Here is a 24,188-nt window from a genome sequence, read left to right as displayed (position 1 = left end):
AATTTGGTCAGTGCCTAAAAAGTATTGAATTCGGTACCCAGCCCTAAACAAGAATGCTTTTAAGGAGAGACTGAGTGTGTTGTTCGACTGCAGAGACTCAAGAGTTCTTGGAGAGATCAGGCTGGCAGTGGGATGCAGCCACCGAGGAGGCTTTATCAGGTGTGACTGCACTTTTTTTCCTTTAGACGCGATCGTACGTAATACGGCCATAACCCTGCCTCAAAAGTGAGAGAATTAGAACCTGTAGCAGCTCTAACCCATCCAGCATTATAAAGAAATATGCTTGTTTGTTCATCAAACCCACAGTCAGATGAAAAGACCCATTCATTTGGTTTCAGTGAGTCTGGTACAGAGATACATCTCGGTGCTAAGACTGATGGCGAGACAAAACGTTAGTCTAGCTCTGTCGGAAAATCAGACAAGATACACCTTCCAAAAACTCCCTTTTTATTAATTGGTTGCAAGAGAAGATTAAAAAAATCTTGAATTGTGAATGTTGTTCACTTTGGACGGTGTTCAAACCAGCAGCTTCACTATGAAGAGATGCTGCGTGTTAGTCAAACATCTGACTGGGAGTTTGATTTTGACCTATTAAAGACGGGTGTGTATTTCAAGTTCAGATAACGACAGTGGGGTAGTTTTCCTTTGCGTCTAGCCTTTGAGCGAGGCTAGGCTAACCACATCACAGGTATGTACAACCATATTTAAAGCTGCACTAATCAATATTGCTATTTAAACAATAGATCGAATGCGTGTAAAAGTGTGTAATGTGAACACCCTCCGCTTTTATGGGGCTTTTTACCATCAACAATATCAATTCATGCAGCTTTAAAAATACAGAAAATGTGTAACCATAAAGGCCAACTATCAATTGATGTGATGTGATGCTAACATGCTAGCATGGAGCACACTTCCAGTCAGTGTAGTGTATGCTGAGGCATTAGCAGAGGGGACTGGAACCTACAATCTAGAGTAGGCAAGGCGATTACAGGGCCTGTTCATCTCTTCACTGAGCGTGGAAGGTGACCAGTGTGCCATTCTCCCACAACCTGACGTTTGCATCAACACCACTGCTTTTAAGGAGGACCATGCAGTGGGTACTGAGCAGAACTAGAAGGTCAGTTTGTCCAAGTCACAGAATAAGCAAATTTCCCATACTCCTTAGGGTAGATGGCTTCATTTTTGCTGATATACATCTGCCTCTGCCTAAAAACCAAAACTAAGCAGGGAAAATCGGTCCGCTTGCGATTTGCTCTTCTTGAGAGATGTGCAGTGGGGCCGTGAAGATTGGATCAGATATACAAAGCCCAGATGGCCGCCCAGAGAGGAGTATTGAAGATGATGATGATGATGGTGTCCCACTGTACAAATGAAAAGCGTCGGTGTAGATCTGTCGTAGAGGTGTGGAGAATCGCAGGAACGGACTGGTGCTGGTATCTGGCAGCGAGGTGACTCTTAAGGGAAGAAAGGGTTTGAAGAAACACTTTGGGAGGGGGGGGGGGGGTCATTATGATACAGTTATAAAAAATTAAAACGAGAAAGGAGGGGAAGTGGAGGGATTGAGATACATGTTGAGGGAGGAGGGTGGAAACCCAAGAACGGCTGTGCATCTCAGCCGACCACGCGTTAAAGTCCCAACGGATCCGGGGGGTGGGGGGGCAGGTTTCGTCTGTTTGCAAGACAAGAGTCTGGACGGATGTGAGAGCGTTCGACCGTTCATATGGTGATGGACTGAACAGAGTAGAAGGAGGAGGATGAACAAGAGGAGGCGGTGCCAGCACAGCACCGGTTTTGGTATAATTGGATTTGGCTGCAGTTGATGCGTCAGTCAGGGTTGAAAAAGGGGGAGGGGCGGGGACGACGACACTGAGGGGCTCCACTGGGAGAGGTTGGGGGGGGATCTCTTGTCATGCGGGGGCGGGGAGGCCGAAGAGGTCTGTGTGAGGTCTTGGTCTTAACTGCCGTAATGCATGGTGTTGCTGGGGATGACCATAGGCGAGGCCATGGAGATGGCAGCGCCCCCCATGGTGAACTGGTTGGTGACGGGATAGTAAGTACCGCTGCTGCTGGGACCCGACTGGCCTGTGGTGGCTCCTGGACGGGAACAAACAAATGCATCACATTAGAGCTGACCGATATGGAGACAATCAAATATCGCAATATTTTGGACCGAATATTGTAGGGTTGACTATTGGTGCTTTCACAAAATATTTACACAGTGAGATTTTTGATAAATAATCATCAGTAATGTGGATATAATGACTAGGTGGGTAAAGGAAAATAATAGAATAGCTAGAACAGTCTGCTAAGTTCAGAAAATGACATCACTTTACTTCAATGTAGCCTTTAAAACCAGGAAAAGACAACTGTCATATTACGATATCAAAAATGAAGACGATATCTAGCCACATATCGACATATTGCCCAGCCCTATTCGACATTCCCACTGAAGACGCATGCAGGGTACATTTCTGTAAGCAGGGTTTCTGCCGGTTTTACCAAGTCAAACGTAAGACCTTTATGAATGAAATTAAAGACCTGTATCATGACATTAAAGTACAACAAAATGCAGTCACAAACATACTTGCAAAGTAAATAAATGTATTTAAATTGAATAAAATGGAATAATAATAATCTCTACATATACAGTGAATTATATTTGGACGAGCGAAAGAAAGAACTACAACACCATGAAATAAAATAACATTTCAATGAGCATTAGAGGTAGTGTTCCATGGACGTAGGAAAATTAAGACCTGTTTAAAATTATTTAAGACGTAGAACACAATACTTCAGCGAATTTAAGACTACCTAAAATTTTGATTTTGAAATTGTAGACTTTTTAAGACCCCGCGGAATCCCTGGTAAGACAACATAAACTCATTTGTGTCTGTACTGTGGTGTTTATACATACAAATATGTGACATATGGACGTACCCTGGACAATTCCTGTGCTCATGATGGAGCCCATCCTGGAGTGGGTGTGGTTTACAATTCCGGTGTTCACTGTGACCAATCAGAGGAAAGCACCGTTAGTATGTGCAGAACTACAACACATTTGAGCCTGTTGCTACTTGTTTGCAGCTACAACACTCACAATCAGCCAAGTTACTCACAAGAGTAGTACAACCTGTAATGTTAATGTTAATGTTATCAGACAACCGATCACATGGCACTTTCACACGTAAGTGTGCCCGCTGCTGAAATTAAGCAGCTGAAACATTTGAAATAGCTGAAACACTGTTCTAGTGCTGAAATAGCTCAGAGTATGGATTCTATGTGCTGTGGGACGTTGTCAGTAGAATTTGAAGCGCTGTGGGGATTTGAAATGGCAGTTGAAGTGTAGCTGATACATTGAGTGTGAAGTGTTAGTTGATGGGGAAGACCTGAAGGCAAAGGAGTGCCACTTCAAATCAATGAACTGAAAGATGGTGTCAGTTGAAGTGGAAGCACTGAACGCATTAAGGAGTACATTGCGTGTGAACAGTGAAAGTTGTGGGACCGAAAGTGTAAACACACCGGTTGGCGTATAGTCGCGTAGCGCAGCTATTTTTATTTCGGCAGCCATGTTATGCAATCTGTCCGTTCATACTGGGCGTGGAGCGGCCGCGTCGGCCCGCACAGATCAGACACATATCTACGCTTACGCGCCCGGTGTGTTTTCACCGTTAGGAGAGCTGAACACAATTCTTTTGTTTTTCAAATGCCAAGACCTGAAAGGATCTGAAGCGTGTTTTCAAGCGTAAGCATTAAAAGGAGTTGAAATGTCAGTTGAAGAGAAAGCCATGAATGAAGAGTAAGAGTTAATATCAGTTAAAATGTCATCAAATGTTAAAAAAGGGAAGAAGCATATACAACAGTTATTTGTAGAAACATTTAATTATCACATTATAAACATCAACTACTGAGTTACACAAACATATTGTGAAATTGTTGATTCGTAACATAGCGTGTTAGAGCTCATCTCCTGTCCCTCAAAAGGTTGTTTCGGCCTTTGGTTTGGGGGAAAAGATTTCGCAGAGCAATCGTTTCATCTGTCATTTTTCTCTGTTGTCACAAAGTGCTTAAGTGCTCGCTAGAGACCAGAGCATGAACATTTTGGTTTAAACCAGCTGTTTTCATGCACGTCTCGCACTGCAGACTTTGTCTGTTGCTCTGCTTTTTTTGGTTCCCCGCTACATTAAGTACCATGAGATGTTGAGAAGTCGGTGCGATTCGTACCCAGGGGGATGAGGTTGTTGTGAGACGCTGATGGGCCGCTGCCGATGACTGTGCTGAGGTCATAAGCTGCAGGCATCCCTGGAGAAGGGGGGGGACGGGAGAGACACAAAACAAACCAATCAACACTTACTACAAAGAAACCGCTACATTCAGCGTCCTCACTATACACAGTAGGGCTGGGACCATATGCTTTCGTCCCGATTCGATTCTTTCGCGATACGTGGGTGCCAATTTGATGTGCATTGCGAATAGCGTGGATGTTCTGCATTTTCTGCTTTGCTGGAGGAACCGGGGGCAACCTCCTGCATCACAATACACCGGCAGTCAGTGTTGTAGTCAAGACCACCTAAACCGAGACCGAGTAAAATGCAAATGGACTGTATTTATATGGCGCTTTTCTAGTCTTAACGACTACTCAAAGCGTTTAACATAGTACGGGAACCGTTCACACGCATTCAGACACGGTGGCCGAGGCACCTGCTCATCAGATACACGTTCACGCACATTTACGCTCTGATGGCGCAGCATCGGGAGCAATTCGGGGGTTCAGTGTCTTGCCCGAGGACACTTTGACGTGGGACTGCACGGCCAGGGATCGAACCGCTGACCTTCCGATTGGTAGGCTGCCGCTCTACCACCTGAGCCACGGCCAAGACTTCTCAAATATGGAAACAAATGGACAAGTGTTTCACAATTTCCAGTTTCCTTTAGGATTCTTATAATAATAATTAATAATAAAGAAAGTACCTGTTGGCAGGTACCAGGGACTTTTTTTTCATAACGAAAAACCAAAGGTGAGTAAGAGTCGAGGCGAGTCGAGCAGGTACCATGTAACGGAAAAACGCCATTTCTGTCAGATCTGAGTTTTCTGTTGCACGACTAAAACTACTTTTGAATGTACATGTTTCCCCAAAACAAGTTCCTTCCCGAGGCTATTTTGCAGCGGCCCCGTCGCTGCGCCAATAAACCAGATCACGTATTTCTCCCATCCCAGAATGCTGTGTGGACTAGCCAAACCCTCCTCTGCAGAGCTGTGGAGGAAGGTCTGGCAATGCGAGACTAGGACCTGTAAGACACTATGCATCTCTAAGGTCTCTGCCAATGTACCAGGTTTGTTGAGTTGTTAGCCGAAAACGTCCTTCCTTCCCATTTTATTACTGTTGTTGTTTACCGGTGCAAAGAGGTATCCGTTTTTTTTTTTTTAATCCAAAATTTTATTGATAGTCCCAACTTCTTAATGTGTCAAGTACTCTGCCTTTCCGTGTCTTGAAAATCTGAAGATGGGGGGGGGCGCCCCGTGTAAACACATGGGAGGATTGCGCTCATCTACCAGTGTTTATGTGTGGTCACCTGATACAGCCATCCCCTGACTCATGCTGTAGGCCGCCCCCGTGTTCCACATGTTCTCGGACGGGGAGGTGTAGTGTGAGCCAGGAGGGGGGTTGGGGGTGGTGCCTGTGTACCTGCAAAAATGCAAACGCACACGTTTAACGTCGGGGAGATAGGCGGGGCTCCCCATCTCACGTGGTGAAACGGTGCCACCCAGGTCCCCAGGTGCGTGACTGGGGTCAGGAGACCAACTCACCTGAAAAAGGGGTTCTTCAAGTCCAGGAGGTTGCTGGACTTTGATCCGGTCTGGTCCACCTGGGCAACAATACTGATGTCGTAGCTTTGTCTGTTCATAGGGAGAGCAGAACACAAATCACGTAATGTTAACATATCCTTATTATGATTGTGTTGTATTTGTATTTTTTTGTTTCCATGCAAGTGAGAAGCTTTATCAGCGAAAGGCTGACATGAATAGTTTGATATCTTGGGAAATACCCATAGTATATTTCTTGCTAAGTGTTAGATAAGAAGATGGCTACCACTTTCATGTCAAACAGGGGGAACAGCTAGCCTGGCTCTGTCCAAATGTAACAACATCCACCTACCAACACCTCTAAAGCTCACTTATTAACGTATTATATCTCATTTATTAATCCGTACAAAACCCAAAATGTAAGCACGACACAGGGCAAACAATACTACAACAATTGGATCATTGGAATGTTCCTAAAAACAGAACAATGAAGAGGCTCTGCAAATAACTTAATTATTGTTTTTTTATGTTTGTTTTTTTTTAAAAGACTGATTATAAAGTCTTGTGGAACTAGTGAAATCACTTTTCTGTGACTTTCTCCAGTGTTGTTACCGCGGATACAAATGAACAGAGACAGTGAGCTGGAAACCTTTAGTGCTATGATCTTTACTGCTGCTGTTGCATGCGTTCTGCTGAAAATTCACTTTTTTAAACAACAGCACATTACATGAATGCTTTTTGTTTTGTTTAAACTCATCAATTTGGTTCCTTTGTACCCATTTCCTCCTTTCTATTTCTTTAGTCTCTTAAGTCATCAGTTGCAGCTCCTTAGTTTTTAGTTTCCTACTAGTTGCAAGTTCACTACTTCAGGAGAAATGGAACGCAGTTTGACTTCGCTTTCAGGGCCAATATTTTGAATGACCAGAGACCACAATATAAAGCCTCTGACATGTACTACTACAGCGTGATTTATGCTTCTGCGTAAAATGTGGTCAGAAAGAACAGGGGAGACACTCAGTTTCTCCCGCTATGCCTCGAGAGTCGCTACTCGCCCAGAAGCTAATCGCCGTCATTTTCTCACTCTCTCTACCACACACATCCCGGCCCTGCTATTCTCTTAAAGACATCGACGCACACACCAACGCACAACCACAAGTCACGCTTAAGGAGGCGGATCTACATGCCGCAGAGGACTACTTTTAGAAGCATCGTACCTCTTGTTGGCCACCAGCATGGCAGTGCCGGACAGCGTATCCCCGGCCTTGGTGAAGAGGGGAGACTGCAGCAGACAGCGCACCTGGTACCAGTGGGTGAGAGGCTCTGTGGGGGCTGTGGACAGCCAAACTGTAATCCTGCACAGAGACGGTGGAAGGTCAAGAAACACTGTGGGACTCATTTAAGGCCAGGGTTCAAAATTTACTTTTTGTCCACCCGCCAAATGGCCAGTGAATGTTACATTTTTACCAGTCACTCAATAGACAACCAATATTTTTTTTTTGGCTGGTGAGTGAAGCACATCTACCAGCCACTTGCATATTTTATAAATGGTGCTTATTTTGTACCCTGTTTAAGGCATTCCTTAAGATGTCATGTGTCTATCAGTGACTTACACTGATCCAATAAACGCCACATCAAACCAGAACGCCAGGCCGTGCACCAGGCCCGAGTGCATCATGTGGAACTTGAAGGGAATCTCTATCCTGGAACCCAAAAGAAAGCGCAGGGAAAGAGACATTAATTACACTGGGTAGGACATACATTTAATATACCTACTACACACAAACACAGACCTGTAGAGATCCTCTTCTTTGGCCTCCAGGAAGTTGACTGTGTACTTGACCGACTTGGCCATCAGAATACGGATATCAAATGTGTCCTATGGAGGAAAGCACAACAACAAATCCAGTTTCACACGACTTACTAGGGCCGGGTACCGAATTCGATACTTTTTAAGATAACATACCACGATTGGCTGGCGGAAATACTCGTCCACTGCTGCTCCCCGCAGGGCAGACAGGTCTACACCATGGAAGGAGGGCTGGTACCTGAGGGCCAAAGAACAAAAATCACATTTCACTTTTAATTGGTCCCAAAATGATAACCAAAACCATATGTTTTGGCACAATCTCAGAATAATGTTTTGTTTTTGTTTTTTTTTGGGATGAAGACACTAAAACAAATTGCACCAATCAAGTTAAAAGTTCTACGGAAGCAACCCTAACCCTTTACACCAGAGGGGAGCTGGTGACTATTCAATTCAAATTTTATTTTTAGTATCAAATCATAACAAGAGTTATCTCAAGACACTTAACAGATAGTTAGGTCTAGACCCCACTCTATAATTTACAAAGACCCAACAATTTCCCACAAGCAAGCAAACTACAAGACTACACACCAGAAGAGACGCCAGGTTGTAGGCCTCCGCCAAGCGGTCAAGTTGCAGTCAACATCCATGTCTGTAGTGAAGACTTTGAAGGACTTAAATAAAAAGGTGGATCCGTCACACACATTTTACACTTTAACCCGTCACCACAGACGTTCTATTCAATCGCCACCGTTTCATAATTAGTGTCATTAACAACTCAGTATCCGACCAAATGTCTTCCGTTCCTGAGGTGTGGCGATGAATAATGGCCAGAAAACGTTTTTGCAGAACATTATGTTGTCATGGTGAAGTTGATCACTTTTTGGAGATGAAATCTCATCAATTTATTATTTGATCCTATTATACATTTGTGTGTGCGAATGTTATGTCGTAATTAGCGTAAGAGTTCTTCGGTTACGGCCAACACCTAACCCGTTCATCCTTGAGTTCCAGTAGACGTTTGGGCCACGTTTGAAGAGATTCCCTCAAGGCGTTTTTTGGGATATCGCGTTCACAAGAATGGGACGTACGTGCGGAGATGCGGACAAACGCAAAGCCTCGGGCCACGGCTATCACCAGTGCCGAGGCATAAAACACAACTGAATGCGTCCAACTGCTGCTCCGAACGTAACCTGCTCCTGACTCAAACCAAGAAAGTTACTTATGCATACTTATTCAATTCCCCAGTCCTTTTTGAAAACTACCGACATGACTACGATTATAGTGGCCAAACATATTAGTGCAGTATCATCACGATAATCATCCAGCTTTCCTGCATTACTAAACTAAGAGCTGAAACAGCTCTGCAAAAACATCAACGTAAAATACACCACAAACACCAGCGGGTTGATTTAGGTCAGGTGACTGTACTCGTTTCTTAAATGTGACACATCTATACATGTTTTTATACGTGTTCTGACTCCCTTTGGGTATTCATAGTTAAAAGGTGCGGTAAGCGATGCTGCGCAGAGATTGTTGATATTTGAACTTAACTGCCAAACAGATAGAGAAGACCATTCATTTGTATTTTCACACGTTTTCTGAAGTTCTGTCAAACAATAAGTCTGTTTCCTTGGTAACCCCTGAGGGTTTGGGTTAATCCGTGGAACAATCATTCCCATCCCACATGGTTCTTATGCAATGTTAAAACGTTGCTCACTGCTCCGGTAAATAGGACAGACCTTAGATACGGCCTGGCATTGGGAGATATTTTTAACCCGCTCAGCTCATAGAACCCTTAGGCTCAGCTACGAGCCAGACGTTAGCCAACCACAGAGAAACACGGCATATTGAAACGCTTATTTCGGGTGTTATGCAATTCAACTGCGGCCCCTCCATCACCACCCTTCCTTTCCCTCCTCACCAGAAGTTGGCCTTGGTGAACTGCTCCATGTAGAGCTGCTCATCTGTGAAGGGGGCCAGGTGGACGTCACCGATGGTTGGGAACATTTTACCTGAAACACAAACACAGGGGAGGCCAATCAGAAACAAGACTGGACTGGCGGCCATTTACAACACAGAATGAGATTTGGATCACCCATCTTGAAACATTACCACATGGCGCCCTCATAAATATTTGTGTATACTCACTGTGGCCTCATCATGCTAACAATTCAAATATCTAAAACGGCTGTCAGAAGTGCAGTGCTTTTCAAAGGATTGTTTCTAGGGCTGATTTGCCTTTGTCCCGATTCCATTCTTTCACGATACACGGGTGCCGATTTGATTTGTATTGTGATTCTAGAAGTAATGCGATTTTCTTTTCCTTCTTTAACAAAAACAGAAGTTGAATAATACACTTCTAGAGACAATAGATCATGAGACAGTTCCAAAAACGAATTGTTTTCTAAGAAGAACGCACATCACATGTCAGTCAGTCAGTCTGACATTTATTTCATTTGTAAAGATGCACATAACATGGATGTTCTGCATTTTATGCTTTTGTTCCATTTTGCTGGAAGCCAATATGATGTGGTCGCCGTCAGCGGTACCGCATATACAGAAAATACTATAAAATAAATCAAAAAATATCCATTTTGAAAATCGCCGCCAAAAAAACAAACTGTTGTATGTGCTGCTACTTTACTTGAGCAGCCTTTATCCTACCATTTCCTCTATTATCCCATATGCCATTCTCCTGTGCCCCAAACCTCCTCACCATTGGGTTTGAGGAACTTCTTGGCGTGCAGGTAGCTCTCCAGCATGCGCTCGTTGAACAACATGTAGCCCATGGGCTCCGAGATGATGATGTCAACCTGCTCTGGCAGCGTCACCTCCTCCACCTTCCCCGGGATGACGACCACGCGCTCTCCTAAGCGGTTACTGTTCACCAGCACCTGTAAGGCAGAGCACGCCTTTATACTGGGACTGGAAATCAGAGCGACCCATCAACCAGACCACAGAAAACATTATCAGTCAGGGAACTGGTGTTAGCATTAATATGTGTGCGTGCGTGCTAGGGCTGCACAACATATTTGTTTTTTATCTTTATCGCGATATCAACTGGCGCAAAAAACACATCGCGAAAGATACAGTCCGATTTTTTTTGTTGAAAGAAAATATCTGTAGAAAACCGCACTTTACAATGTAACTCATTCTCTTTTCAGTGGTGCCTTTTACGTTCAATTAAATGTTCAATTTGATCAGTAACTGGAAATGATCTTTTTTCATTTGTTTTAAATTCAACAAGCAGTTTGTTGCATTTTTGCAGAATACTGAAAGCAGCAGAACTGAGGACTTTTCAATAACATTATCGCATATTGCTTATTTTCCTCATACTGTGCAGCCCGTGTGTGTGTGTGTGCGTGCGTGCGTGTACCTCGGCGTGCTGTGCCATGGTGCTGGCCTCCACAGCGTAGACCTTCCTGGCTCCAGCCTGGGCTGCAAAGAAAGAGAGGATCCCCGAGCCACAGCCAACATCCAGCACCACCTGGAGAAAAAGAGAACAGGATTCATTACAGGTAGGCTATGCTGAGCAAAGACAAATAAACAGTGACTTAACATTATTATTAAAATTATTAAAAAAAACAAACAGAAAATGAGTCTTTTGATAACCGATTGTTCGCTAAGCTCCCCACCCCCCTTTAGTTACCGTTGCTACAGGACGTCTGACGCATGGCAGATTTACAATCAATATTCTCAGTATTTCTTTATTATTATCAGACAGAGGGAGGCAGAAGCAGCTTCTCATTTTTAGCTGACAACTGTCAACTTTGTCAGATGAAAAGACAAGCACCTCTGTCTAAACTAAACATTAGAGTGGTTGAAAACGCTGTCATCGGACTTTTGAACGTCTCCAGCTGACCCACTATAGATAGACAACTATGTAAAACAGTCTTAAATATGAACATAACAGCTGATATTGTGCTAAAAGACTGAGCATAGTAGTTATATCTAGCATTATCAGTATGGTAGGGACACTGGTATTTGATTCTAACATACTGTAACCCTGTTTGCCTGCTGAGCTTACGTACTTGTTTGGGTTTTAGGATGAGGATTAGATGGCAACGTTGGCTTTGGATACTAGAGTGTAGATTTCGAGCAGGACAGAGCTGCTGGCGTTAGCCTGCACCCTGGACCGGATGAAGGAACACTCGGCCACTACTGTAGTTAAGCTAGTTAGCCAGACTTAACGTTTGCAGTTAGCGTTAGAGCAGATAAACGGTCACCAATCCATTCCTTGGCTTCGGCTTGACAGGCCACGTGCCTTGTTACAGTACTAGGATTGGACAATAATTGCTTGAGGGAGGAGTTTAGAAAAGGGTAAATTGTTAAAGACTAATTAGGGCATTGTATTATATAAATTGGGTTTTAGCTGCTCTTTGGCATTGGTCACATTTTAGCCTAGTCTGAAAATTTGAACAAAAAGAAAAAACAGCAGTTAGGCGTTTACCAAGGGCGAGGGAAATGTTCAAATATCTAGCTACTGGTTATGGCTGGAGTCTAACTTAATCTACAGTGAGGAAAATAAGTATTTGAACATCCTGCTATTTTGCAAGTTCTCCCACTTAGAAATCATGGAGGGGTCTGAAATTGTCATCGTAGGTACATGTCCACTGTGAGAGACATAATCTAAAAAAGAAAAATCACAATATATGATTTTTTAACTATTTATTTGTATGATACAGCTGCAAATAAGTATTTGAACACCTGTCTATCAGCTAGAATTCTGACCCTCAAAGACCTGTTAGTCTGCCTTTAAAATGTCCACCTCCACTCCATTTATTATCCTAAATTAGATGCCCTGTTTGAGGTCATTAGCTGCATAAAGACACCTGTCCACCCCAGACAATCAGTAAGAATCCAACTACTAACATGGCCAAGACCAAAGAGCTGTCCAAAGACACTAGAGACAAAATTGTACACCTCCACAAGGCTGGAAAGGGCTACGGGGAAATTGCCAAGCAGCTTGGTGAAAAAAGGTCCACTGTTGGAGCAATCATTAGAAAATGGAAGAAGCTAAACATGACTGTCAATCTCCCTCGGACTGGGGCTCCATGCAAGATCTCACCTCGTGGGGTCTCAATGATCCTAAGAAAGGTGAGAAATCAGCCCAGAACTACACGGGAGGAGCTGGTCAATGACCTGAAAAGAGCTGGGACCACCGTTTCCAAGGTTACTGTTGGTAATACACTAAGACGTCATGGTTTGAAATCATGCATGGCACGGAAGGTTCCCCTGCTTAAACCAGCACATGTCAAGGCCCGTCTTAAGTTTGCCAATGACCATTTGGATGATCCAGAGGAGTCATGGGAGAAAGTCATGTGGTCAGATGAGACCAAAATGGAACTTTTTGGTCATAATTCCACTAACCGTGTTTGGAGGAAGAAGAATGATGAGTACCATCCCAAGAACACCATCCCTACTGTGAAGCATGGGGGTGGTAGCATCATGCTTTGGGGGTGTTTTTCTGCACATGGGACAGGGCGACTGCACTGTATTAAGGAGAGGATGACCGGGGCCATGTATTGCGAGATTTTGGGGAACAACCTCCTTCCCTCAGTTAGAGCATTGAAGATGGGTCGAGGCTGGGTCTTCCAACATGACAATGACCTGAAGCACACAGCCAGGATAACCAAGGAGTGGCTCTGTAAGAAGCATATCAAGGTTCTGGCGTGGCCTAGCCAGTCTCCAGACCTAAACCCAATAGAGAATCTTTGGAGGGAGCTCAAACTCCGTGTTTCTCAGCGACAGCTCAGAAACCTGACTGATCTAGAGAAGATCTGTGTGGAGGAGTGGGCCAAAATCCCTCCTACAGTGTGTGCAAACCTGGTGAAAAACTACAGGAAACGTTTGACCTCTCTTGCAAACAAAGGCTACTGTACCAAATATTAACATTGATTTTCTCAGGTGTTCAAATACTTATTTGCAGCTGTATCATACAAATAGTTAAAAAAATCATACATTGTGATTTCTGGATTTTATTTTTTTTAGATTATGTCTCTCACAGTGGACATGCACCTACGATGACAATTTCAGACCCCTCCATGATTTCTAAGTGGGAGAACTTGCAAAATAGCAGGGTGTTCAAATACTTATTTTCCTCACTGTAAGTGCAAGTAAGTGATGAATCTATATCTATCCAGTAGTATAAGGGTACCTTATCCTTAAAGTCAGTGTGGTTCTGGAGAATAGCCCGTTGGTAAGTCCCTGTCCGAACGTAGTCCTGCATCATGTTCTGTTGCTGGGAGAGGTAGCCATAAAACTGCAGAGAAAAACAAAAAACACGAACACCTCGATGATGTTTTTTTCAATAGGACGTTTCGTCGACATCGTACAAGCAGACTCAGTGAGGACATACAAAAATATCATCACATTCCAATAAGTCAAACACGAGACTTTGCACAGATCATTCTGGTCAATGGGATTTTCAAGTGTAACTGTTTATAATTTGTGTAAATAAAAGAAGAAAAACACATCCAAGCCTCTGAGTGGGCGGCCTACTGTTTGATTGACAGCTGGGTCAGAGCAGGCACAGAGACACTATGTAATGTAAGCTAACTGTAGCTCAAACCAAAGACATTGGTGAAGAATAAGGACCAGGACAGACATTTCCGGGTACAGGTATGTGCAACTAACTAGCTATATTGGCTATCTAGGCTGTAAATATGATGTTAGTGAGGGCACTCTTTCTGTGATTGTTTCAAAGAAGTTGGAAAAAAAGGAGACACTAGTGAGACAACGTATGTGCGTTGTGCTCAAAGTCTAGGGGCTCTTTTTGTGTTGCTGACAGCAGCTTCACCGACACTGGCTTTAGGCAAATAGTACGCGCTGGTATGCACAGACAGGGAACATCTTTATGAGACCAACATACAAACAAACGTCTTCCTTCAGGGTATACATTTTCATCCCTGAAATGAGAACACAGGACATGCCATTTACAGAGCAGATCTTGTTACTGTGACAGAATTGTATTTCAGGACTTCTGGACTTGGAAGTTGGATATGTCTTCTGGAACTGAATAATGGACATGCGTGCTGCTATACTGTTCTTTTGAGCTGTCCTTTACCTTCCTCTTTCTTTGTGTTGTAATTCTAAACTCCAGTGGATTTCTGAGGACTATAGTTAACTGCTCCTCAGATCTCTGCAGGGTAAATCCAGACAGCTACCTAGACTATCTGTCCAATCTGAGTTTTCTGTTGCACGACTAAAACGACTTTTTAGGACTGCACGATATGAGGAAAATATGCGATAACGTTGTTGAATATCGCGATAACGATGTTACTCGCAATACAGATATTAAAATGTACTCAGTTTTGCATTACTGCTGCTTTCAGTATTCTTATACAATTCAACAAAATTGTTTGTTGTATTTAAAACAATTACAGGAAATCATTTCCAACATTCTTTCATGGACAAAGTGAACGTATATTGAATATAAAAAAAAGGCACCATTAAAAGAATGACAGTCACATTTTAAAGTGCCGTTTTCTACCGATATTTTCTTCCAACGAACACAAAAAAATCCGTTTTTTTGTCTATGTGGCAGCCTTTCGCGATAAAAAAAACAATATATTGTGCAGCCCTAATTTGAACGTACACATGTTCCACCAAAACAAGTTCCTTCCAGAGTCTATCTTGCAGCGGCACCGTGGCGCCCAAGATGGTTGCGATTGGTTTAAAGAAATGCCAATAAATCAGAGCACGTTTTTCTCCCATCCCGGAATGCTGTGTGGACTAGCCAGACCCTCCTCCGCAGCGCCAGCAGGGGACACCAAACTTCCCTTTCCCGAGCCACATTGACCAGCTCTGACTGGGGGATCCCGAGGCGTTCCCAGGCCCGGTTGGAGATATAATCCCCCCACCTAGTCCTGGGTCTTCCCCGAGGCCTCCTCCCAGCTGGACGTGCCTGGAACACCTCCCTAGGGAGGAGCCCAGACCACCTCAACTGGCTCCTTTCCGATCGGTTCCAATGCGAGACTAGCGTGGGGTTAATTATCACGGGACGACTGGTCTGCGTTTGCCATCAAATGATAAAATAAAGCACTGGGGTGTATGAGAGAGCCTAAAGTCCACACCTTTGTTGAGAGCCTCTCACCTGGAAGTACTGTACAGCAGAGGAGTCCTCCGTTCTGTCGCTGAAGACCGAGCGCTCGTTGACATGCCCGCGACTGTTCTTCAGGAGGTTATAAAAGGACTGGAAGTCTGAAGCGGAACACGAACACACAAACATGGACAATTACAGGTCATACTTTACACTGGACACCCTATTACATGGCAATACAGTGCAGTCACAAGCATTACGACAGTTATGTTTCATGTTTGAACTTCATGCTTGAACTTGCATGTGAATGAATAATTGAAGTCGCTTTTATTTTCGTGTCTGGTCATTTCCAACATCCATCCCTCCCTAATGGGACTATTCAGGCACGTTAACAATAAACCAAACGTTCCCACATGACCCACCAACATCCAACAGCACAATAAATAAATAAACCAACCAAACATTAATATACACATTGTTCCAAACATAAACCAACCACAAATAATAATCAAAGAGATATCTCACGATGGGAAAACAAAAAAACACCAAACACTGTATATCTGATCTGGTTCTTGAACCAATAGTCTCCAATCCACATAAATGTAGGAAAGTATAGCAAGTGTGTGGTAAGCACAGGCTCACTGCTTACATAACAAACTCACTGTGGGGTTATAAACAGGGAAAACAACGCCAATGCCATGCTGGAGCGGAGGATTTAAAAACGCAGGCATTTATATACCTAAATTGTAAATCACTAAATTAATGGGTTCTTTTTTTTTTCTTCAATTTTTCCCATTATTGGTTACACAGGAAATGACTTCTTCATTGGCAGTTTTTTTGTTTAACCTTGGATCATGATGTTTCCAGCTGACATTACATTCGCGGAACACATTTTGGCTCTTTGCGTCTTAAGGCTCTGACGCACCAACCCGACGGCCGACCGTCGGCAGAAAAGGCAGTCGGACTGATCAGTCGGCTCTCGTCGGTCCAAAAAGTGCCTCGGAACACACCGAAGAGACGCCGCACTTGAGCGTACGTTCTGCGTAAACCGGAAATGACGAACGCGTCACGTGGGTCTGGCTTCTCCCGAATTTCAAAGCCGACCATAATGGCGGCTCGTTCGGAATACGATCTCGTATTTTACGAAAATAGTTCACCGAAACGTTATTCTGAAAACATTTTAAGCGAGAAATAGGCCATGCAGTTGCTGAATCTGTCTGTTTTTCTTTTCTTTTTTTAATCGACAAAGATCAGTTTGAAAGATTGTCGTCGGATTTTGAGAGGCGTTCGTCGCGCTCATCCCGCTCGTCATTTCTGGTAAGTGTTTTAACATAAGTGCACAGATTCGCTAGTCAAGGGCTAGCACTCCACCAATCAGATTGGTCATTGAGTCCGACCGCCCACTGGCCGATTCAACAAGTCAAATCGGCCCAAATTAAAGCCGACGGCTCCTCTGACTGACGACGGCACTGAACACACCGAACAGACTCGAGTCACCGACCTCGCCAGACTGTCCGACGGCTGATGATCGGGTTGGTGCGTCAGCGCCTTCACTTACAACGTCACAGAACTGAGACTGTGCTAATTAAAAAGGGACAAATTATCTTTTAAAAACCTGCCGATACTGGTAAATGTTCCATCCTTAGGTGCAGCTTTTGATACAGTTGACCACAAAATCTTGACAGAGGCTGCAGCGCAGGGTTGGTGTATTTGGGGCAGCTCTGAAGTGCTTCTGTTCTTATTTGACATATTTAGAAAATCTTTGTTTGTATTTGGTGACCATGTCTCCTCACACTGGTCAGTGAATTGTGTGAAATTGAGACTGGGACGGATTTCATTTTCATTATATATGCCCCCACTTGGCACACATGTATTTGTATACTTAACTACTGAGTTACATTGCACTTGAGAGTAAGCAACCATTGTCATCATCCATTGTTTTTAAGTTAATTTCTCTTACGCTTGGCTGGTTTTTCTTACATTACTGTGTATTTTTTTTATTGTTGCGTTGTGTGTCCATTGTAAAGCACGTTGCAACGCTGGTTTTGATACGTGCTATACGAATAAACTTTATTATTATTGTTGTTACGTACAGCCATGCATCAGTCGTATTGTATTGGGGTTGTCTGTGTGTACCTGCAGGTGAGGAGAACTGCAGCAGGACGCTGTTGCAGCCCAGCGTGATGATGAACGACTGCTTCCCCACGCGGCTGCACTCTGTCTCCCTGGAAACAGAACACTTGAACACACTCGCCTCCTCTCCTGGAAAGAAAAAGTTAGAACAATATGAGACATACTTGCACACACGCAGGCACTGGATTTTTATAAACAAAAAAAAAACCTGTGTGCCAACAACTGCTTAAACTTTATTTATACATTTTTGAATTTGACGAGGGTTAGGGTTTTAACATTTGACCGCCTCGGTAATACAAACGCACTGAAGACGAGCGGCACGTGGCTGACTTTCTGGAGGCACGACTGATTTTGAAAATGTGCATTTTCAGTTTAAAAAAAAAAAAAAGGGGCCTCTGTCGTTTTTAAGCATTTTGCACGACAGCCAAAGAGGCGGTTTTCTTGCTGCAAGGCAAATGTTTAGCCTGACATTTCAATTTCAGATTCAACACACTCCTGTGTGGGAGAGCTAGAATAAAGCGCAGCTTCAGCCTCTTTAACTCCATCCACTCCATCACATTATGGGGTGGGATATTTTAAGAGCTCGAAAAATAACTGGAATCGACAGATCAATATGCAACTTCTAGACCTTAAGATACTTCTTTTTTTAAACAGCTTGTAAAAGAAAAGAGAAAAAAAGACTCCGACCTACGGCCCTTTGCTGCATGTCATTCCCCCTCTCTCCTGTCTAAGCTGTCCTATACCAAAAAAGGCCTAAAATGCCCAAAAAAATAATCTTGAAAAAAAGGTTAAGTAATTTACTAAAAGAGCTGGTCACTGTAGTTTTTACGCAAGCAGAAAGAAATAGTACATTTGTTGGTGATTAATCCATGTGTGTGTGTGTGTGTGTGCTTGTTTTACTATATTCGTGGGGTCCAAAAACCGGGGAATACAGTATACTTGTGGGGTCTGCACAGCCTTGTGGGGCCCAAAATGCTGGACCCCACAAGGTTAAAGGTCTGTTTGAGGGTTAAGACTTGGTTTTAGGATTAGGGTTAGAATAAGGTTATGGTTAGGGTGAGGGTAAGGGTTAAGGTTAGGCATTTAGTTGTGATGGTCAAGGTTAGGGTAAGGGGCTAGGGAATGCATTATGTCAATGACGGGTCCCCACAAAGATAGTGAAACAAACGTGTGTGTGTGTGTGTGTGTGTGTGTGTGTGTGTGTGTGTGTGTGTGTGTGTGTGTGTGTGTGTGTGTGTGTGTGTTCATTGGTAATGAAGGAACATGTCACCCAGTTAGAGCTTAGATCGGCCCAAAAAAATCAAGCCCGAACCTACCCGAGCCCGAGCACGTTGCGTCCGAGCCCGGCCTGACACATTAACTGTAATTATGAGCCCGAGCCCGATTTAAACCCGACACTTTTTTAATAAGTGGGCCATTATAACTGACGTTCTCAACTACAATTCAGAGTTGTTTGAACTGCAGAAATCTGTTTAGAATAATACAACAAGGACGAAGCATGTAAACTGCGCTGTTTGTTTAGAATGGAACGGATCGCAAGTGGATCCAAATGAAGAAACGTAAAAAAAAAATTAAAAAAATAAACTCTTATTCTTTACATCAGCGAGAGGAGGAGACTCCGCGCATGAAGTGCTGCATTTTGTAACTGCAGCCTAACTTTTGTACACATTTGTTACTTTTATATAGCATATATATATATATTTATAATATTTCTGATTATGGCATAGCTATCTCCCCACCCAAATAGGATAAGATAATGGATAAAAAAAAAATAATTTGCTTGATCAAGGGTCTGGCCCGGCCCGAGGATGCGGCGGAAAATAACGGCCCAAGCCCGAGCGGACCCCGGGTCACCCAGTGCAGGAGTGTTCTCTGGAGTGTGTCCTAGAGTCAGTTCTTACTTCACAACAAATCCCAAATAAGAAAACATTGTTGGATGTCAGAAATGGTTGGTGAGTGAGGCCCAGTGTTATTATTGCAGTCACCTTTTCCCGTCATCAAATACTTTTAAGATTCTAATTTCTTAACAATATCAGCAAAGAGAATAAAAACTGGAGAAGAAACCATTTTTGAACGAAAGCCTCACAAAGTTATATCTGTGTGGTGCCCTATGCTAAAAACGTACTCCCGGTAGTTTAGTACTTATTTTTTTCTTTTTGGAAGAATTGATCATTATGATCAACTTAATTATTTCCTGGATTTTGTATCACCATAGTCCCTAAATGTATGTAGAAATGCAGGAAATGGGAGAAGTATTGAATATTTGTAGAACGATCCCCAGCCCTAGTGACAATGTAACTGACCTATATGTGTAAAATCAGTGGACTTCCCCTTTTGATGACGATGCAGGCTATTTTCTCTTCACAGATTCGGTTCTGATGAAAAAACACCATCCCTCACTTCTGCAATGCAGTGAACCTGGACCAAATGAGTTCATGCAGCGGTCATGTGCCGCTGTCATGTTTGTACGAGATCAACTTCACTTATTTGTTACGAAGCCGTTTCCTCCTTACTGCCTTTTTTGTTGCCGTCTCAGCCACACTGAGACTGTCACAGCTCAGCGGTCACACAAACACATGCTACGACTGGTTCTGCTGCTCCACGTCATCCATATACACAAACGCGATTGGACAGGACACAACAACAGAGTGACAACGTACATTAGTCTGAATAAACAGCTGTAGATGTGTGCTTTATTGAATATAATTTAGACCTGACCATGACAAGAGTGTAAGAAGCAGGAGCTGCAGCATCCGTGTGTGATTGGAGAAGTGATTTTTTTTTTTTAAATCAAGGCACTCCTTCACTCCCACTCCCACAAAATGCATACACTTGCAAACGTGCAGCTAAAAATGACAAGTTAGAAGAATTTATCTTAACAACCTAACTAAAACTAAAGATCAATGTACACATATGAGTCATATATAAACTAACAACGATCATTAAGCAAGGTAATACAGGCCTTGTTATGTTGCTGTGTTGTTAATATCTATGCTGTGTTTCTCAAAGCTCCATTTACAGTAACAAATATTTCTGCTGCTAGCTCTGACAGTTGACATGTGGGACTTCTGTGATCTGGAAAACTTAACTGCCAGAATGTTTTTGTTTTTCTTCTTTCGATCGTGATTTCGGCTACTAATGATTACACATTGTAATCGAGAAAAAGGACTGTTTTGCAGGTTATGTTTGGCAAGGGAACGTTTGTTTGTCTTGTGTTCTGAATGGGGAAATTCTTAAAGTTCAAAACGGGAAAGGTATGAAGGAAAGTGAAATTTTTTTAAGTTCAATAAATGCAACTTATTTCCAAAAGTCAATGAGTAATCATGTTAAATAATCGGGATTTCAATATTGACAAAAAATAATTGTGATTATGATTTTTTTGCCCGTAACTGAGCAGTCTCTGGGAATAGCTGCAGTCTATATTTTAAAGGGTTTTAGTGTGGTGATTTTAAATGTTAATTTCTTATCATATTACTCACTAAAAATCAGATCCACTTTAATGCAAATCATAAGTTGTGTACCATACTTATGGACTTTTTATATCTACTAGATGTTTATAAAGATAGGACTCTGTATTATGAAAACTGAATGGCTGGATATTAATTAACTTATATTTAGCACACAGGGAATTTCGATGTTAATGTTTATGGTGTTAATAAAGACAGCTTGGCAATCAACAATTTTAACTCCATTACCAGAGAACATGTCTACTAGCCTAAAAGGCAGACAGTTTATCTTAATATCAATATAATTTTGAATTTCCCTGCTAGAGATCAATAAAGGTTGATCTTATCTAAAAAAAAAAAAAAAAAAAAATTAAAAAAAAGTTAATTTTATCTAATCTTTTTTTAGTGGCATACTAAATGGACACTTTCCAACAACCTTGTCCAATTCCTGAACATACACTCTTTGATGTGGTGAGTATTTTAGCACATTTGTAACGCATTTCCAGTCAAGAAATGGCATGACGGATAATGCAACTCTTAGCGGCGACTTTATACACTGCATTTGTAAGCACATCTTCTGCACTCTTTTTCCTTTTGTATCATATTGCTTTCTTTTTTTCTAGGGGCCCTTCCCTTCATATTTGAATGTGTGCTAGGTCTATAATGTATGTCGGTGGGCTTTTCTTTAACTTAAGCATCACAGCAGAGGAGGCCTGGGCAGCTGTTTCTTTTCAGCGGGACATCCCATTGAATAAGAAAAGCCGCGGAGGAGCGAAGCGTCTCTGATGCTGCCTCCACACAGGAGGGAAGTAGGCGGCGGGCACCCGGCTATTGTTCCAATGAGAACAAAGATGAATGCATAAGTAATGAGGGCCCGGTAACGCTACGCCACCTAAAACGCCAAGACCGCTTTAAAAACATACAAAGTAAAAGCTTTATAAGTTTGTGTGCTTACCCGCTGTATTGGGCTACGAAACGGGCTATTGGCTAATTGTAGCGCTAAAGCACTGGCAGCCTCCCGCACCGTGGTGCACGGCGGTCAGGAGGAGTGATGCCCTCCGGTCCAGACAAGCTAATCCACAAGCTAAAACAGCAACATTAACATTACCTGGGTCTGTTTGGAACACTCCGAAATAGGCTAAATTTGTATTGTTTTCATTATGTGACCAAATAAACGTTAGTAAACGGCAAAATACGTTAGATGCGAGAGGTTCTGGGGCTCGTTAGCGCAACACTGCTGAACCCGGGCTTTGTTTAACTAGCATTAAACTACTCACAACTTAACGTTAGCTGCCCTGCTTACGGATGTCACTAACTCAGCTAACGTTACGGTGCATGCGTTATATTTGTGTCGAGGTCTACAAAGCGGTGGACTTGTTCAGGAGCTGAGAGCCTGAGGTTTAAGAGCCTCAATAGTTTTAAGGGCTCCCTCGTGATAAGTAGTGGGAGGCGACGTGGTCTCCCAAGACGGGTTAGCTTATCGGTGGCTAAAGCTACCTATGGTCAGATTAGCTGTATAAGCATTAGCACTGCATAGCATTAGCAGTGGCAGTTAAGACAGGCCGAATAAGCTGCGAGAAAGGTCAACTCACCATTGGAGAGATTGATGAGGGCAGCGTCTTGGGTGCTTTTGACTTCTAGCCGCAAAGGCTGCTGCTCTGAGTGTCGCTGTATGTCTCCATTAGCGTCTCCGATGGAGAGGAGCCGCACGCCGGGAAACACCGAGACCGCCATCTTCGATCAGGAAGTAGAGACAGGTCGGTGGCGCACACATCCAGATCCAACCACGCACTGCTCTCTACTGGAGGCAGGCTTGGCAAGTTGGCATCAACGCGGCGACGAGCCAATCCAACAGCGCCGACTGGCGGCTTAAAGTGGGTATTGTGTAAACACAGGTGGCATACGTCACGACTTTTGTCACCACCACAAATAATTATTACCGGTATTACCCTACCATATCCACCATATGTACGTATAAAGGCCTAACGTTGGTGTAAAATTACTTCAATAATTGAAAGATAAAAAACCTCAGAAATAACCAAAACATGACAAAATGATTGTGGTAAGAATGTAATGCGTTATAATGATATACATTGGCTGCATTAAGTAGCATCTTAAACAACAAATAATCCTGACATACTGTATAAAGGTCAACAGTTAGCAGGCATGTTACCATGATATTGTATTTATTGTAAAAGACTTGCTGGATTCTTTATATTGCATTATGTGCACTTAAATATAACAGGAAGCTAGGTTTTCTGTTAAAAGAAAACATTTACTTTCAGTTATCTACTCCTAACTGTCCAATTTTCAGCTTGTGATTGTAAGACAACATATTCATGTTTTATTCCACTCAAAGAACATGGACACCCTGAAGATATTGTCAATGGTACTTTAGTAAGGTCAGCTTTATGTTTCAAACATAGGTAAGTATGCTTCCACTGTATGCTTATGTGATATCAGATAATGACATCTTGGAAAAAACGAGCGCTTAAAGGTAACATCAATTATGTGATCTTATTTTACCAGAAAAAAAATTAATAATTTGCAGTGAAATTAAAGTTAGGTAGAGTTAAATATTGTTGGTATTTGTAAAAGGAAAAACTCAGATGTAAACATTCATGCCAGATACAGCTTCGCAGACAGGTGACAAAAACAAACATATGATAACTTTTAATGGTGGATTAATAGTGCACATGACATGAGATTTCTGCTCACACCGCGAGCAACAAGATAAGCAATTACCCATCAACGTTCAACAGCTTATCAGGTTTCCATACTTCCTCTTTTCCCTACCAAAGGTTTCTGTTGCTTTATAGAGTAGGCTATGTTTACCTAAAAAGAATCCTTTAGATGTTTGAACTCTCTGTGCTTTCTGTTTTGAAAGAAAATGTCAATGCAGGTGATGTAAATGACCCAATTTTGTTGTTTTTTTAGATCTGCTTTGGGCGACGTTCA

At 42.7% G+C, this 24,188-nt stretch overlaps 1 protein-coding gene across 2 annotated transcripts; it reads right to left on the bottom strand.

Annotated features, from left to right (window-relative positions):
• carm1 (coactivator-associated arginine methyltransferase 1) lies at window positions 1-23,096 on the bottom strand. 2 transcript variants are annotated; one of them, XM_031318048.2, is made up of 16 exons: window positions 22,823-23,096; window positions 17,788-17,913; window positions 15,706-15,812; window positions 13,768-13,872; window positions 10,987-11,097; window positions 10,327-10,504; window positions 9,532-9,622; window positions 7,767-7,848; window positions 7,594-7,679; window positions 7,414-7,503; window positions 7,018-7,155; window positions 5,807-5,896; window positions 5,572-5,684; window positions 4,189-4,299; window positions 2,938-3,006; window positions 1-2,094 (listed from the first exon to the last, which is right to left on the bottom strand). In XM_031318048.2, the coding sequence occupies exons 1-16, from the start codon at window positions 22,962-22,964 to the stop codon at window positions 1,955-1,957; spliced, it is 1,779 nt and encodes a 592-aa protein (XP_031173908.1). In that variant the 5' UTR covers window positions 22,965-23,096; the 3' UTR covers window positions 1-1,954. The 2 variants fall into 2 exon arrangements, with proteins under 2 accessions (XP_031173908.1, XP_031173910.1); XM_031318050.2 differs by having other exon boundaries at window positions 4,222-4,299.
• Window positions 23,097-24,188: the final 1,092 nt, after the last annotated feature.

Source organism: Sander lucioperca, chromosome 2 (genome assembly GCF_008315115.2).
Source record: "Sander lucioperca isolate FBNREF2018 chromosome 2, SLUC_FBN_1.2, whole genome shotgun sequence".
NCBI classification, from domain to species: Eukaryota; Metazoa; Chordata; class Actinopteri; order Perciformes; family Percidae; genus Sander; species Sander lucioperca.
This window is presented reverse-complemented; position numbering and strand designations above follow the sequence as displayed.

Bases quoted from the DNA above. Each gene is read 5' to 3' on its own strand.
- carm1 (XM_031318048.2), bottom strand. From the start codon at position 22,964: ATGGCGGTCTCGGTGTTTCCCGGCGTGCGGCTCCTCTCCATCGGAGAC. The intron at 10,505-10,986 runs GTACACGCACGC...TCTGCCTTACAG, and splicing joins CCATGGCACAGCACGCCGAG to GTGCTGGTGAACAGTAACCG. The intron at 5,897-7,017 runs GTACGATGCTTC...CCCTATGAACAG, and splicing joins ATGCTGGTGGCCAACAAGAG to ACAAAGCTACGACATCAGTA.